Source organism: Amphibalanus amphitrite, unplaced genomic scaffold (genome assembly GCF_019059575.1).
Source record: "Amphibalanus amphitrite isolate SeventyFive unplaced genomic scaffold, NRLGWU_Aamphi_draft 001309F_arrow, whole genome shotgun sequence".
Lineage (NCBI taxonomy): Eukaryota > Metazoa > Arthropoda > Thecostraca > Balanomorpha > Balanidae > Amphibalanus > Amphibalanus amphitrite.
The window spans coordinates 178,988-195,170 of NW_024882802.1; the positions used below are offsets into that span (position 1 = coordinate 178,988).

Below are 16,183 nucleotides of genomic sequence, written 5' to 3' on the forward strand. Positions count from 1 at the left end.
GCGTAAGCATCATTGTTAGTGGCGCCTACAGAGGTTAATTACAAGCGATGCGCACAAAGTGGGAGGACAAATAGTGAAACATTCTCCGGGTAACGCTGCCGAGTTCAAGGTCACTGAGGCCCAGGCAGCGGCCCGGCCGCCGCGCCGGCTGCCGGGCGCCCGGCGTGGTTTTATCGGTGAACACGCGTTAAACACGGTACAATGTTTCTAAGAGCCTTAAACGACCAAGAGCCTTGATGACTTTTTGAAAATAATTTGGGTGGATATTGATCAGAAAAGAATGTTCTTTCGATGTATGGTAGTTTGGCGGGCCACACGTCTACATTATCAATGCATTATGACTGTGTAAAGATGAACATGCCCGTTGCATGTAAAACTTGTAATTTCTAAGCGTATTTTTATCATAAGGGTGTGGTGCACGTGGGTCGTGGAATACCAAAAACTAGCTTTTCTGGAGAGGTCACATGCTCTTGTAGTCCATGGAATGCATCTCATCTCATTCCAATGCATTGTTTTTAAATGCCAATGTTTTTCCTGAAATGTACCTACCAAAAATGACCGGTTTGTCAAGATATAGAGACTATTTCTTTCCACGTGACACGTGATTAACAAAAATGCTTATTGGATACGCTTGTCTCTGTTTTATCGATCGGTGGCAGTCCCGTGTCGCTGCGGCCCTCCGTTGCCGTGATGTAAGCACGGGAAGCGAGGAACGTCGGGTCAATATTCGGCCGGTCGCCGTTGTTCCGCGCCCATGTTTATCTGTGCCCTGCTCTGCGCCCCATCGCAGCATTCATACACATTACACACGCACGGCTACAACTCCGTATACGAAAGGTATAGGGAGACGTTGGCTCAATCTACACAGACCATTCAGTAGTGGTTCCATCTCGACGGAAGTGGCGCAAGACGTGGATATATTCGTAAATATTGAATGTGTTTGGGGCTCAGGCACATGGGAACGTCTGTGGTCAACGCCTGTAGTCAACAAAAACGGTTAAAATAAATCAATCACAACTCAGGCATTTTGCAAAATGCCTGACCCGCCAGACATTTTGTAAACTGCCTAGGCAGTTTACAAAATGCTCTCTCTCTCTCTCTCTCTCTCTCTCTCTCTCTCTCTCTCTCTCTCTCTCTCTCTCTCTCTCTCTCTCTCTCTCTCTCTCTCTCTCTCTCTCTCTCTCTCTCTCTCTCTCTCTCTCTCTCTCTCTCTCTCTCTCTCTCTCTCTCTCTCTCTCTCTCTCTCTCTCTCTCTCTCTCTCTCTTTCTCTCTCTCTCTCTCTCTCTCTCTCTCTCTCTCTCTCTCTCTCTCTCTATATCTCTATATTATGATTTATAAGTCGTCCGTACGTGCGTCCATCCGTCAGGACTTATGTGTCTTATTGCGCCGGAACGGCGCCGCGTAGCGACGTGAAATTTGGCATGTAGAATCTGTAGGTTGAGGCGACCTCTGTATTACAATTTTGGGGTGATTGGCCCAGGGGTGCGCCGTCAGCACGCGCTCGCGTGCGCCGTAGGGTTAACACGGGAAACGGTCAAATCGAAGATCGGGCGAAAACCGGCCTGCGGCGCCCACTTCCCGGGCCCAAAACTCGGCGACAGATTGCCGTAGCGAGGTAGGGTTGCCACCACTGGATAGAGGAGAGATTGACCTAGCATATTGATATGGTTTCATAGTATAGCACGCGCCACGTGCAAGACAGCACCCCCGGTTGTGAAAAAATGACCGATTTCATGCATTGTGACGGGAAAATCGATGCCACTGGAAAACGGCTTGACGGAATGAAATCGGTGTTGTACCATTTTGCAGACAAATGTACGTGTAATCAGAGGAAAGCAAATAAAAAGTGATGATCCGTACCATTTCCTTAACCCGCGCCGTGCTGGGGGGGGGGCGTTTTTACGCCCCCCCCCCCTCAGGTTTTTCGCGAATATCTCAAAAACGGCGGCGCGCAGCGCCGCCGTTTTTGGTACACGTGTTCCTACATCATTTCCGCACATTTTGTGAAAATTTCAGACCTAGGCCGTTCAAGGTCAGGTCACCAGGTCACGTCAAGTGACCTTACCTCAGAAAAAGTTCAAAGGCTCGCTATAGCTACACCGACTGAACGATCACTTTGAAACTTTCAGCGATTGATATGAGTAACAGTATGTATAAAATGTTTATCTCGGATTTTTGATATCTGTGACCTAAGGTCAGGTCAATTTTGCGACCTCTCCATTATAAGTCAATGGGAGAAAATTGAAATGCGCCTCTTTTGGACGAATATCGTTCAAAACGCTCTCAAACATCGGTTCATAGGTAAACATGACACACTGAATAGGAAAAATGCACCTGTGACCCCTCTGTGTGCCCCTGAGGTCATCTCAGGTCATGAACGGTCGCCAGCAGTTTTTTGGCTATAACTTTTGATAGAGACGTGCTAGAGTGGTGAAAACACGTCAGATGTGTTCAGCTCGACGATACGGATCGACTGATATGCAACATGACCCTTTTCGGTCAGGTCATGACCTTGACCTGAGGTCATATTTTCAAAATGACCTTTCAAGGTCAACGAATAGTTCATTCGACGCGTCTCGACAAGAGGAACACGATGCTGGCAAAAGTAATGTCATGGCGCTTATGAGTCAAAAGTTATTGACGAAAAAACGTTTTTCGTAAAAACGGCTATTTTTGGAGTTTTTGCCCTCTGGAGGCTAAACCGTTGACCTGAGGTCAAATCTGAGAACATTACTCAGAAAGGTCTGTAAAAGGGCTATCGAATGCGCTTTTCCGCGGCGCTGTAGCTCTATCGGTTCCCGAGATAGCCGTTGGCAGTTTCCAAAATGTTGAAATAGTCAACATTTTACCTTTGGTGACCTCTGGTGACCTGACCTTTGACCTGACCCAAAAAATGACCGAAGTGTTTTCGTCCTTATTTTTGACGCTCTTTCGATTGCCGCTTACCGCGTGTCGCTACGTGGCCCAGGAGCCGAGTTAGACGGGGGGGGCGTGAAAACGCCCCCCCCCCCAGCACTCGGCGGAAAGTTCAGGCCACCAGCACGACGCGGGTTAATAATTAAAAATTAATTTGAAAATTTGATTCGCGCGGAGCGCGATGTCCTTTACAACATCAAAACGTATTGAAAACGCTGATCGATCGCTATGAAACCTACATATTCGGAAAGAGCATTCTTTTATGACCAATATCCACCCAAAATATTATCGAAAAGTCAATAAACTTTTGTGAAAATGACTCAAACATACGACCGTGTTTTGTTAACGTTACAGGTATTTTTCGACAAAATCCGATCGATGGCTTATGGCCGGCAGGCCATACAACTTTCGACAATAGCTATCAAAGCATGGGCTGCAATGCACCACCCGCAAAGGGGAATTCCAAACACTGAAAATAAGCGCCTACCAGTAAACAGCACATTATTGTACTAAGAATAACTCAGCTGCTACTGGGCCGATTGCGCTGAAACTTGGACTGTGGGTGGAGGGGACACTCACCTGGCGATTCATGGTCGTTTGTCACAGGTAGGGTAGATCGATTGCACGTGCGCACGTGAGGGGTCCACTTATACATCTCAAGAACGGCTGGGCCGATTTCGCTCAAATTTTGTACACTGTTGGGGACAATTTAGAAAGGTGGCTGGCACAAGTCATCTGGAGTCTCAGTTAGCGCGTGCGCACGTGCAGTGGGCCAGTTTTATATCTCAAGAACGGCTGGGCCGATTGCGCTCAAATTTGGTACGTTACTTTAACCCGCGCCCCGCTGGGTTATTCAGCCATACGCGCCCTGCTGGGGGGGGCAGATTCTGCCCCCCCCCCCTGTCTAACTTCCGAACCGATGGTCGTAGAAAGACGGGGAAAACGGCAATCGAAAGCTCTCAACGAGGCGAATCTTAAGAGCTCAAATTTTTTTGCTTAAGTAGGTCAGAGGTCAGGTCAAGGTCAGGTCAAGGGTACAAAATGCAAGTTTCTACAGTATCGGCCTTGCACCGTAATTGCCGAAGAATGGACTGAGACTGATTGCCCAAAACGTGTTCTTAGGCTACCAAGACAATATTCGTTGCATACAATATCATTCAAAGGTCAAGGTCAATGTCAGGTCAGGTCAGGTCAGGTCACCAAAAACAAAATATAGAAAAGGGCATGTGCGACACATGTTTTATGGGTCATTTTATTCATAGAATTCAATAGGCACACTCAATTAGCGATATGGACAACCTCTGGATGAATTTCAGGTCAAGGTCAGGTCAAGGTCAGGTCAAGTGGGGTCAAATTCTGAAGTTGGTTGTTAAGGCCTAAAAAGGTGTCTATCTGATGCAGTTTTTCACGGCGAGTCGATTGGTGCTATTTTTGTTTCCGTACGAGGTCGAGAACTTCCAAAAAATTCATTTTTCAAAATTTTGTGTGTCGTGACGTCATAAAATTTTGAATACCTCCCACATTTTTGAACCGATTCTTTTCAAGATTGGTATGTAGGTGCACATAGACCACTTCTCTGACATATATTCCGGTTTTTTCGATATACTCAAAATTTTGGATTTTATAATTATTTTCCCAAAAAAGTTGGTTTTTTGAAAAAATTTGGGCCAAAATCCAAAATTTTTAAAAAACCGAGATAGCCATTTGATAGACAAAGTAGAATCACGTATAACCTTTTTTGTTACGTCTTGATTCCTTTAAAAATGAAGAAGTTAGCGGCGTTTGAAATTTTGCGATTTTTCAGTCGAAAATGGCGAACATGACGTCACTAAAACGTCATTTTCTCAAAAATTTTCCGACGGATTTCGCTCAAATTTTCAGGGAATGTGTCAAATTGATGTATGATAAGGTACTGAAAGTTTGACGTCGCTGGCGTAACGCGTTTAGAAGTTATTGGCGAAAAACGGGAGGGGGGGCAGATTCTGCCCCCCCCCAGCGGGGCGCGGGTTAATCGAGTATGAGAAGGGTAACTTTGTGTTATTAGTAAGGTAGGGTATGGGTAGGTTAGGGTAGGATAGGGTGGGTTTGAGTTCGATAAAGGCAAACCATGAGAAAGGCTCTGACAACCCGCAACCAGCACCAGCATAACATGCCGTTCAAACAAATATCCAACTCCGACAAAATAAGACAAATAAAAATCATAAGTTCCCACACCCAAACTAACGCCCCCTCAAACGCATCTATCAAAACGCACAGTTATAGCGCAAAACATGCCATCTAGTATATATATATATATATATATATATATATATATATATATATATATATATATATATATATATATATATATATATATATATATATATATATGTTACAGGCAAAGTGAAAACTCGGGCATTTTGCAAAATGCCTGACCGTCCAGGCATTTTGCAAAATGCCCAGGCAGTTTGCAAACTGCCTGACCCACCAGGCATTTTGCAAACTGCCTGAACTATTTTCCCAGGCATTTTGCAAAATGCCTGACATCAAACTCGCACTAGCGACGATGTATAGGTAAGCATCATTTGTAAATGCCGCTTACAAAAGTTAATCGCTGTCAATGCGCACCAAGTGAGGGAGGGGACACTACGTTCTCCGGGTAGCGCCGCCGAGTTCAGGTCACTGAGCCCCAGCGGCCGTCGGGTGCCGAGCACCGGGCGTGGTTTCGTGGGTAAACATGCGCTCGGTACAATGATTATACTGTTTCTAAGAGCTCTTGGTGGCTTTTTGAAAATACTATGGGTGGATATTGATCAGAAAAGAATACTCTTCCAATTTACGAAAATTTGATTGCTACACGTTTAGGTACATTATCAATCGTCTCTGCCGGAACAGTTGCCCACCAGGGCAGAATACTGGACATCGCAGCTTTTATACAGGCACGGCTACAACTCCGTATATACGAAATATACGGAGACGGTCGCTCAAGTCCATTCAGCGTTGGCTCCATCTCGACAGAATTGACGCAAGACGTAGGTATACAGTAGAGATGTTAATCGGATACCAACTTTATGGTATACCGATACCAAACCGATACCAACTTGGTATTTGATATTTCAAGGCGAGTGCATTTGGTATTTTGTTGGTATTATGAATCCTCACTAATGTAAAAGAGGCTGAGAATTTGGTAAAAAGTTGGTATTTTCCTCATATTCCCAAGTCGTTTTGGTTTCGGTATTTTTCAATGGATATTGTTGGCATTTGGTTTGGTATCGGTATCACGATTTTCCGTAATTGACATCACTAGTATACAGAGTGTCACGAACTTGATACGCGGTTGGCGCGGTCTTGTCCCTCGATGCCCCTCTGAGTGCTGAATGGATGTAATTTGAACGGGTCTGGAAACAGGGCATCTCGACCAGGGCACTCGGCATCTAAATCGGTCCATCCCCCGGTATCTGAAGATTTTACCCTGAAGCTGAAGCCGCTCAACCTCAGGCTGCAACCCTGACTTACCGTCATCCATAAGTGATGCAGCTGGATTTCGACAAAACCCACCAAATCTCGACCATTCAGGACTAGAGATTCAGACTTTTCAATGATGAGGCCGTGAGGCGATATTAGCCGTTTTCACAACGGCCATCTGGTACACATTTGGTTCATATCTGGTGCAGATTAGGTGCATATTTGGTCAAATTAGGTTCAGTATGTCTCTTTGTAGCTATCAGCTAGGGTTGTTCTAATTGCTTATATGCCTCCTTTGTCATATTCAGCGAGCATCATCAGTAAAACACAAATAAATTCATAAAATAAAGATATTTGCTGTAAAAGAGATTAGGTGCAGATTTCGTCAAATTAGGTGCACTCGCCGGATAACCTTCGTGAAAACGGCTATTAGAGTGTAAGTGCCTTTCCTGACGCCTTCCTACCTACCTGCTTCCTTTTCGCGATCGGCGCGACATCTGCAGAGTAGTGTCTTTGATCGTCGCTAGATGGCACTGCTGTTGTGTTCGCCAGCTGACCGATAGTGGTGGGGTGGTGGTCAAATTCGAAGTAGATATTCGATGTGAGAACTATTTGAGTTGTTCGATCAGCTGTTTCGGTTTTTGGGACACGTATGACGTGGAAGAATGGCGGTCAGACCAGATTTTGTTGCTCTGTTCCGATGTGGCGAGTGAGGACACAAATCTTGGTAAGAAGATGTACCTTGAATGTAATATGCAGGTATTGATATGCCAAACTCGTTGAGCGCAATATGTTTTGTGTCTTTCGTGGTGGCTTGTGATAATTGCCGTGCTGGTGAACATTTGTGTATTTTGAGACAAATGTAGCGCGGAGGTATGATGGATATATTATGTTTATTTTTCTGTGTTTGACGACTGTTCTTGATTTAGTTGTTTATTTATTTGCTGGTGTTTTCGCAGATACCATTCATTCGGTCATTCATTGATTTCACCTGGCAACAATAAATTGCTGGACTGACTGGATGCGTGATCAGAGTTTCTTCGGATCGCTACGTGGGGCGGATGCAGCAATAGTATCAAGATTTTGCAAGATCAGAGCTGCATGGATTCAGGAGCTGCATGGCGGAGGTTCGCTGTCAGCCATCAGTCTGCAAGTAGTAGTAGTAGTAGTTTATTGACACAGTCTTAGGTACTAGATGGATAAAACCCAGAAGACAAGTGTCCATTAAAACAGATCATATACAAAACATATTAAAACCGTCAAACATTTCATACAGAGAACCAGCGTCCATTAAAACTATACCTAAACACCACATTAAAATCCGTCGCGTCATACGTTCTCACATGCCAGCAAAACTCTCTGAGAGTATATGGCCAAATCCTTTGGACTACTTTTCATCAAGCTTGCCAAACTATCAAAGCTCAGCATTGTAAAATTTCTCCTAAGTGGCTCAGTGATTGGGCAGTCTAAAAGTACATGCGCCTCTGTTTGCACACCGAGCCGACAGGAGCATAGCCTCTCTTCTGTTGGGATTCTAGCCCACCTCCCTGTCTCTATTCTAAGGCGGTGTGAGCATAGCCTTAGTCGTGTAAGTGCTGTACGAGCCCGTTCTGAAACATTGTTAGTATATATCGGGTGAACCGTAAAATCAGCATTAAAATCGATGTATGTTTTTCTCCTGGAAGATTCAGACCCTGTTATTTTCATGTGTATGCTTTGAAGGCTCCGCTCGCGAATGGACCCTGGTGTTTCTTTCATAATATTACCGATATATGAGCTCGCGGCTGTGTTTGCCTGCCTGTTCAGTTGCATGGCAAAGTGAGCTGGGCTGCCTACAAAATCAGATCGGCTTGTGAGCTTCCTCAGAAAGGAAATTTGAATTTCTTGGACCACTGCTTTGCCGTCTGGGGAAGCTAACTCTGCATGTACTAAATCGTTGCAGGTTTGGCTTCTTACAGATAATAATTGCTTTTGAGCCGTTAATATTGGGGAGATCACTGCTTGGAGGTTGTTGCACAACCAGCTCTCGCAGCCATACAAAACTGTGCTGCTCAAAGCACTCTCAAAAACTAATTTTTTTACTGAAAACGGAGCTTCACTGTTTTTCTTTAAAAAGGAACCGAACTTGATCAAGTGACTCCGTTTCATGTCTATGTTTGTTTTCACTTGATCAGACAATCGGGCATTCATTATTTGAGAGCCTAAATACACGTACTTTTCCACATGTCCTATAACAATGTGATCGTAATAAAACGGAACATCATCGTTGCTATTTACTGTCATAAACTTTGATTTTTCGGGATGAATCTCCATATCGATATCCTTCGCTGCCCGAATCAAAAGCGATAGTTTTTTGTCTAAAGCTTTTCTGGACGTTGCTAGGACGACTGTGTCGTCCATGAATAATAGACAATGCAGGTTTTTTAAATACGTGTCGTTACCAAATTCTTTCAAAGCCCTGATGGTGCTGTTAATGTAAAAAGTAAACATAGAGCAGCTGTTTGCCGCTCCCTGTTTTACTCCCGTAGTTGATTTGAAGCAAACGTTTCCTAACACGTTCTTGGTGTCTGTTAAACTACTCGCAATAGCTCGGAGATACCTTTTGCCACAGCCGTGATCTACTAGTTTCTGAAGAAGGGTCTTTCGATTTACCTTGTCGTAGGCTTTTACATAGTCTATGTAGGCTATATACAGCACTTGCTTTGTTTTTCTTGCATATTCAATAAGTAGCCGTAGTGTAAACAACTGTTCAGCACAGCCCTTGCCTACACAGCCTCCCGCTTGTTCATCATCAGGTCTGAACCAGCTATTGAATCGGCTGTTAAGTACACTTTCATAGATTTTTACTAGAGCCCCTTGTATGCTAATACCACGGTAATTATTTGTATCACTCGGGCTGCCTTTTTTAAAAATCGTAAAAATCTTTGCATATGACCATTGATCGGGGTATTCACCTGAGCACGACCTGTCTACCTGCCGCCTGGAGGAGGTCACAGTGAGGACAGCAGATGCTGCTCAGCCCGCAGCAGCTGCCACAGTTGAGATGGGATAATCTGATTCTCTGGGCCTGCCTGCCTTTTTTATAAGCACATTGGCCAGTGGGAGACTCAAAGTTACTAGACATAGTACATGTCATTTTGTTGAGCTGGCTTGAGTTTAATGCTTGTGTATTTTAAGTCAGCTTGTGGTGCACTGCCTCAGAGATTTGTCTTATTGTTAATTGTCAAAGGATTTCAGCTTGTGGTGCACTGCCTCAGAGATTTGTCTTATTGTTAATTGTCAAAGGACAGAGCTGGTTGTCAATTGTCTGATCTGCTCATTTGAACACATGATCTGCTCATTATGATGTTGTTCAGTGTTTGCCATTTAACCCCACCTGTTTGACTGTTTTCTGTGGATGTGACCTGCCAGTTCCTTGGTCCCAACTGGTTGCTCTGGATCTCCCATCCCTGTACACTTACCTACCTGATCTGGCACTCACACCTGACACCAGCAAGCTGGGATGGATGTAGAGAAGTTGCAGAAAGAAGAGCTGAAGGGTGAGCTTGCCAAAAGAGGAGAAGACGTGCAGGGAACCAAGGCGATTCTCAAGGAAAGGTTGCAGAAGGTTCTTCAGAAGGAACTGCTTGGGTCAGAAATGGAAGGTGGTGTGTCACACACTGAAGATGACAAGGCTGGCAGTAAGAAGGGCTCACCAGCACTGTCAAGAGCAGGCTCAAATGTGTCATCATCGGCAGCTGTAAGAGCAGAGAGAGCGATAGAACTGGCAAAACAAGCTGGATTGCTAGCAAAGAAAGAAGCACTGAAAAGGAAACATGAACTTGAGGCTCGTGAAGCTGAACTGAGGAGGCTGAAGGAGGAACTTGAAGTTGAAGCAGAAATAGAAGAGAGTAAGGCAAAGGAGGGTGTGTTGCTGCAATATGAAGAATCAGTCTTCAAGGGAGAAGACAAAATGAAGATGCTTCTCATGAAAGATGAAATCAGAACAGGACAGTTAGCTCAAGAAGAAGCTGCAGAGATAACAAGAAGTGCTGATGTTGCACAAGAGCCGACTGCACAAGATGCTACCACACAGCAAGCAAGATACCGAGAAGTTGCAAGACAGCCGACTGCAGAAGATGCTACCACACAGCAAGCAAGATACCGAGAAGTTGTAAGAGAGCCGACTGCAGAAGATGCTACCATACAGCAAGCAAGATGCCGAGAAGTTGTAAGAGAGTTGGCTCAAGAAGATGGTACGATACAAAGAAGAAGGCTGGTTGATGTCAGAGAAAGAGAGCCCGTGATACCTCAAGAAGAGATCGCGGAAGGTCGAGTGACTGTGATGGGAGATGAGCACTCAAGACCACCAAGAATCAACCCTGACCTGCAGGTGCTGAAGAGGGTAAACCTACCAGAGCTCAAGCTGAGGACCTTCGATGGGAACATTGAGACATTCAAGTCGTTCCTGCGAGCATTCAAGACCAACATCGCCTCCAAGCTCGATGACGAAGAAGAGAAGTTAATGTATCTGATGCAGTTCACAGCAGGCAAGCCAAAGGAGATCGTCTCAACATGCATTCATCTTCCACCAGAGTTGGGATATCAAGAGGCAGTGAGATTGTTGGAGCAGCGCTTCAGCAATGATGCACAGACGACTGAAGGACTCCTCAACCGCATCCTGTCGCAGGCCAGTATGCGATCTGATGACGTCAGCAGCCTGGATTCGTTCGCCATTCACCTGCGAGGGACACTCAACGCGTTGAGGAATCTGCCACATGGGACAGGCGTTGTAGATGCGAAGACAATGCGAGACATCATCGACAAGGTTCCCTTCTTGGCAGATAGATGGCGTCGTGAAGTCGATCACATCGAATGTGAAGAAAGGAGGAGACCAGACTTCACTGATCTTGTGGCGATGATTGAGAAGGAGGCAAGAATCGCTTCCAATCCCACCTATGGACGACATGTTCTGGCTTCAAGGACCACAAGACCTGCAAGAGAACCCCGATCTAAGCAAGTGAGCGCACCAGCTCTGACTGGGAAGGTAAGCATGGTGAGAACCCAACAAGATCTCTGTCTTTTCTGCCAGCAGGGTCATGAGACGGACCGATGTCCGAAGCTGGAAGTCAAGACGCATGAAGAGAAGACCAAGTTCGTAAGAGCCAGTGGGCTGTGCTTCTCCTGCATGAAGAAGGGACATCTCGCGGCAGCATGTCGTCAGAGAAGCACGTGCGCAAAATGTAACCGAAGACACCCAACCGTGCTGCACCGACCTCCGAGAGACTCGGTTGCACCTGCCAGGTCTCCAGATCCCTCAGCTGATCAACCTTCACCTCTGGGAAACCCACTTTCACCCGATGGTCCACCAGCAGCTACCGCCGGACACGCCGCTCCGAAACGAGAGAACGGAGGAAAGCTGCAAGTTGTTCCGGTGGTTGTCCTGATCAACGGAAGAAGACTGAAAACTGCAGCCTTCTTCGACACGGGCAGCACCCATTCGTTCATCACAGAGCAGCTCATCAGTGAAGCCGGCATGTCTCCTGACAGACAAACGTCCATGACGGTGTCTACCATAGTCAGCGACCAGAAGATGAGCACCAGCGTGGTGTCGGGTGTGACCATCGAGAACGAAGAGACGGGGACTCGACAGGAACTGCCGCCACTTTACACCCTCAACACAATCCCTGTAACGGAGGATGACATTCCCACAGTTGATGACGTTCGCAGATGGCCGTACCTGCTAGAGAGCGGGGTGACAGTCTCAGATGAGGCGTCTCTTCCAGTCGGGCTGCTCATCGGCGGCAACGCCGCAGTAGTGATGGAGCCGTTGAGGTTTGTGAAGGGGGAAGATGGCGGACCATACGCCACTCTAACCAGGTTCGGGTGGATCCTCGGCGGTCTGAAGAACGTGAGCAGCAGATGTCGAGTGAACCGCATCAAAATCAACGAGAACGACCCAATGGCTGAAGAGTGGTTCGAAAACCGAGCTGAAGTAAGGAGAGGACTCTCGGTAGAGGACGTGAAGTGGTGCACTCTCATGGAACACAGTTGTGTCAAGAAGGAGAAGTATGAGATTGTGCTGCCATTTCGAGACCAGGAGCCTCGTCTGGAGAACAACCGAAGTGTGGCAGAAAGGCGCCTGGAGCTGCTGAGAAAGAAGTTTGAAAGGGACAAAGAGTACGCAGAGGAATACACCACTCGGATGAACAAGCTCCTGGAAGATGGACACGCTGAAGCGGCACCAGAAGCTCGAGAAGACTCAGGGAGATGGTACCTCCCCCACTTCGCGGTCAGGCATCCGACGAAGGAGACCCTCCGTGTTGTCTTCGATTGCGCGAGCAAATACCGTGGCACCAGCCTCAACGACACGCTGCTGCAGGGACCAGACCTGACCACACCGCTGGTGGACGTGCTGCTTCGCTTCCGTCAAAACCCTTGCGCCTTTACAGGTGACATTGAAGCAATGTTCCTGCAGGTCTCTGTTCCCGAGTCTCAGAGGGACTATCTGAGGTTCCTGTGGTGGCCCGAAGGTGTTCTCAGCAATCCTCCTTGTGAGTACAGGATGAAGGTTCACCTGTTCGGCGCAACATCTTCTCCGAGCTGTGCCAACTTCGCGCTCCATCGTACAGCTGAAGATAACGACTCCCTGTCAAGAGAAGCCAGTGAAACGATCCGGAACAACTTCTACGTAGACGATGTTCTGAAGTCCGTCAAGGATGAAGAGACAGCGATCAAGCTGATGAAGGACCTGAAGGTGATGTGCGCGCTGGGAGGCTTCAATCTGACGAAGTTTGACAGCAACAGCATCGAAGTCCTTCAGTCAGTACCTAAACAAGACAGAAGCAAGCAGGTTAAGGATCTGACGCTCGGATCTGACCCCCTACCTACGGAACGAGCTCTCGGCGTCGTTTTGGATCCAAACACGGACACCATCGGCTTCAACGTAGACATTCAGAAGCTGACGCGGAAGACAGCCACCAAACGAGGGTATCTGTCTGCAGCCGCGTCCTGCTATGATCCTCTCGGTCTGGCAGCTCCCTGTGTCGTCAGAGCGCGAGTGATCATTCAGAAGCTGCACCGTCTTGCGGTGGGATGGGACGACAAGGTGCCGGAGAGCCTGAGAAGAGAATGGGAGGGATGGTTGACTGACCTGCGCAACCTGTCTCTTTTGAAGATACCAAGGTGTCTGTCTCCGTTGGGACTGGACGCGGCACTTGATGCTGGGGACACGATTCAACTTCATCACTTCGCTGATGCCAGTTCGTCAGCGTACGGTGTCGTCTCGTACGTGCGCTGTGTTGGTGACCACTCCAGCTGCACGCTTCTCTTCAGCCGGGCTCGACTTGCGCCGATGAAGCAGCTCAGCGTACCGCGTCTGGAGTTAGCGGCAGCGACGCTCGCCGTGAAGAGTAGCCTGGAACTGCAGAGAGCGCTGGAAGTGGACGCCGAAGTATATTTCTGGACGGACAGTACCACCGTCTTGAAATACATCAAGAACGAGAAGACGAGATTTCATGTGTTTGTCGCAAACCGCCTTGCGGTCATCCACGATGGTTCCGCGGCCGGGCAGTGGCACTACGTGCCGAGTGAGTCAAATCCAGCTGACCTCGTATCGCGCGGAATGAACGCATCCTTTCTGATTCACAGCGATCTCTGGAGATTTGGACCCAGCTTCCTGAACGGGAAGGATCAGGAGTGGCCTGCAAACCCTGCCGAAGACGCTGTGAGCGAGGCCGATCCGGAGGTGAAGGCTGTTGTCATGACCACGACATGCAAAGACATCTCTCCTATCGAGAAGCTGACCCAGTACTACTCATCTTGGAGACGTCTGGTCAGAGCCGTGGCACTGCTCCGCCGGCTGGTGCTGCGGTGGAAAAAGAGCGCGCCTCAGGATGTGAAGACTACGGCGCGTCTGACTGTATCGGACCTGGAGGCGGCAGAGAGCTGCATCCTCAAAGACTTACAAGCTAGACATTTCAGTCAGGAACTCTCCGACTTGAAGTCCGGCAAGCCTGTGAGCACTTCGAGCTCTCTGGTGCGCTTGGACCCATGGCTGGAGGAAGACACGCTTCGAGTTGGTGGACGACTCAGGAACAGTGCTCTGCCATTTGACTCGAAGTTTCCCAAGATTCTTCCGGGACGAGACCCTGTAGTGGACCTGCTCATCACTGCAGCTCATCAAAACGCCGGACATGAAGGCAGGCAACACGTCCTGTCTGATCTGAGAGCGTCGTACTGGATCGTGGGCGCCAACACCGCGGTGCGTCGCTGTCTCAACCGCTGCATCAGCTGCAAAAAGAGACAGAAGCAGACAGAGCATCAGAAGATGGCCGATCTTCCTGAAACGAGACTGGGCGTGGGCGACAAGGCTTTCACCCACACGGGAAGTCGATTACTTCGGCCCTTTTTTCGTCAAGCAAGGTCGCTCACAGGTGAAGAAGTACGGCGTAGTGTTTACGTGCTTGGCAATCCGCGCGGTTCACCTCGAAGTCGCTGATGATTTGTCCACAGATTCTTTTCTGTGTGCCCTGCGACGCTTTATGGCGCGGCGCGGCGGCGTCCGATCCCTTCGATCGGATCAAGGGACGAACTTCATCGGAGCGGAAAAGGAATTAAAAGAAGAAGTCAACAAACTGAAGCAGCACGAAGGTGAAATCCACGAATTAGCTCTCCGTCTCGGCATCGACTGGCGCTTCCATCCTCCCCACGCCTCTCACTTTGGCGGTGTTTGGGAGCGTCAGATACGCACCATCAGGAAGCTGCTCAACGCTCTGCTGACACAACAGACGTTCTCACTTCAGACTTTGCAGACACTCCTGTGCGAGGTGGAAGCGATCATCAATAACCGCCCGCTGACACCCGTATCAGCTGATGCGCATGACCAACCCCCACTAACTCCAAATCATCTCCTCCTCCTTCGCAGTGTCGTATTCCCTCCTTCAAGCACAGAGTGGGATCATCACAGGAGCTGGAAGCAGGCCGGCTACCTCGCCGATCTGTTTTGGCGTCGATGGAGGACGGAGTATCTCCCTCTGCTGCAAGAGCGGAGCGGACGCGCAACAAGAAGTCGAGACAACGTGAAGAAAGGAGACATCGTCCTGATGGTCGACGACTCTGTACCGCGTGGAGTGTGGCCGCTGGGCCGGGTCGAAGAGGCCATCGTGAGCGCTGACGGCCGAGTGCGCTCTGTCCGAGTTCGCGCACGCGGTACGTCGTACTACAGACCGGTCACTAAAATCGTCAAGATCCTCGACGAGAGTAACCCAAGACGAGAGTGAAAGGAAAACGAAGGAACAAGACTGCAGAGTTGAGAGTCAAGTTGTGACTCAAGAAGAGTTGCGTGTTACGAAGAAGTTTATTTGTTTTGATGCTCACTTGTAAGCATCAAAAAGGGGAGGGTGTAAGTGCCTTTCCTGACGCCTTCCTACCTACCTGCTTCCTTTTCGCGATCGGCGCGACATCTGCAGAGTAGTGTCTTTGATCGTCGCTAGATGGCACTGCTGTTGTGTTCGCCAGCTGACCGATAGTGGTGGGGTGGTGGTCAAATTCGAAGTAGATATTCGATGTGAGAACTATTTGAGTTGTTCGATCAGCTGTTTCGGTTTTTGGGACACGTATGACGTGGAAGAATGGCGGTCAGACCAGATTTTGTTGCTCTGTTCCGATGTGGCGAGTGAGGACACAAATCTTGGTAAGAAGATGTATCTTGAATGTAATATGCAGGTATTGATATGCCAAACTCGTTGAGCGCAATATGTTTTGTGTCTTTCGTGGTGGCTTGTGATAATTGCCATGCTGGTGAACATTTGTGTATTTGAGACAAATGTAGCGCGGAGGTAT

The 16,183-nt window shown here is 47.9% G+C and overlaps 1 protein-coding gene and 1 long non-coding RNA gene across 2 annotated transcripts; both read left to right on the plus strand.

The window, feature by feature from the left end:
• The first annotated feature begins 6,816 nt into the window (after window positions 1-6,816).
• On the plus strand, window positions 6,817-7,383 carry LOC122372052. Its single transcript, XR_006254809.1, has 2 exons — window positions 6,817-7,088; window positions 7,321-7,383. It is a non-coding gene; the product is annotated as an uncharacterized LOC122372052 (long non-coding RNA).
• A 3,302-nt stretch (window positions 7,384-10,685) lies between these two features.
• LOC122372053 lies at window positions 10,686-15,621 on the plus strand. The gene is made up of 5 exons (XM_043348905.1): window positions 10,686-11,273; window positions 11,436-11,508; window positions 11,716-14,730; window positions 14,855-15,161; window positions 15,267-15,621. Exons 1-5 carry the CDS (start codon window positions 10,686-10,688, stop codon window positions 15,619-15,621), a joined length of 4,338 nt encoding a protein of 1,445 aa, XP_043204840.1.
• Window positions 15,622-16,183: the final 562 nt, after the last annotated feature.

Coding starts and splice junctions, on each gene's coding strand:
- LOC122372053 (XM_043348905.1), top strand. CDS start 10,686: ATGGGAGATGAGCACTCAAGACCACCAAGAATCAACCCTGACCTGCAG. Junction 11,509..11,715: donor GACCAAGTTCGTAAGAGCCA/GTGGGCTGTGCT, acceptor GTCCACCAGCAG/CTACCGCCGGACACGCCGCT. Junction 14,731..14,854: donor GGCTTTCACCCACACGGGAA/GTCGATTACTTC, acceptor ATTTGTCCACAG/ATTCTTTTCTGTGTGCCCTG.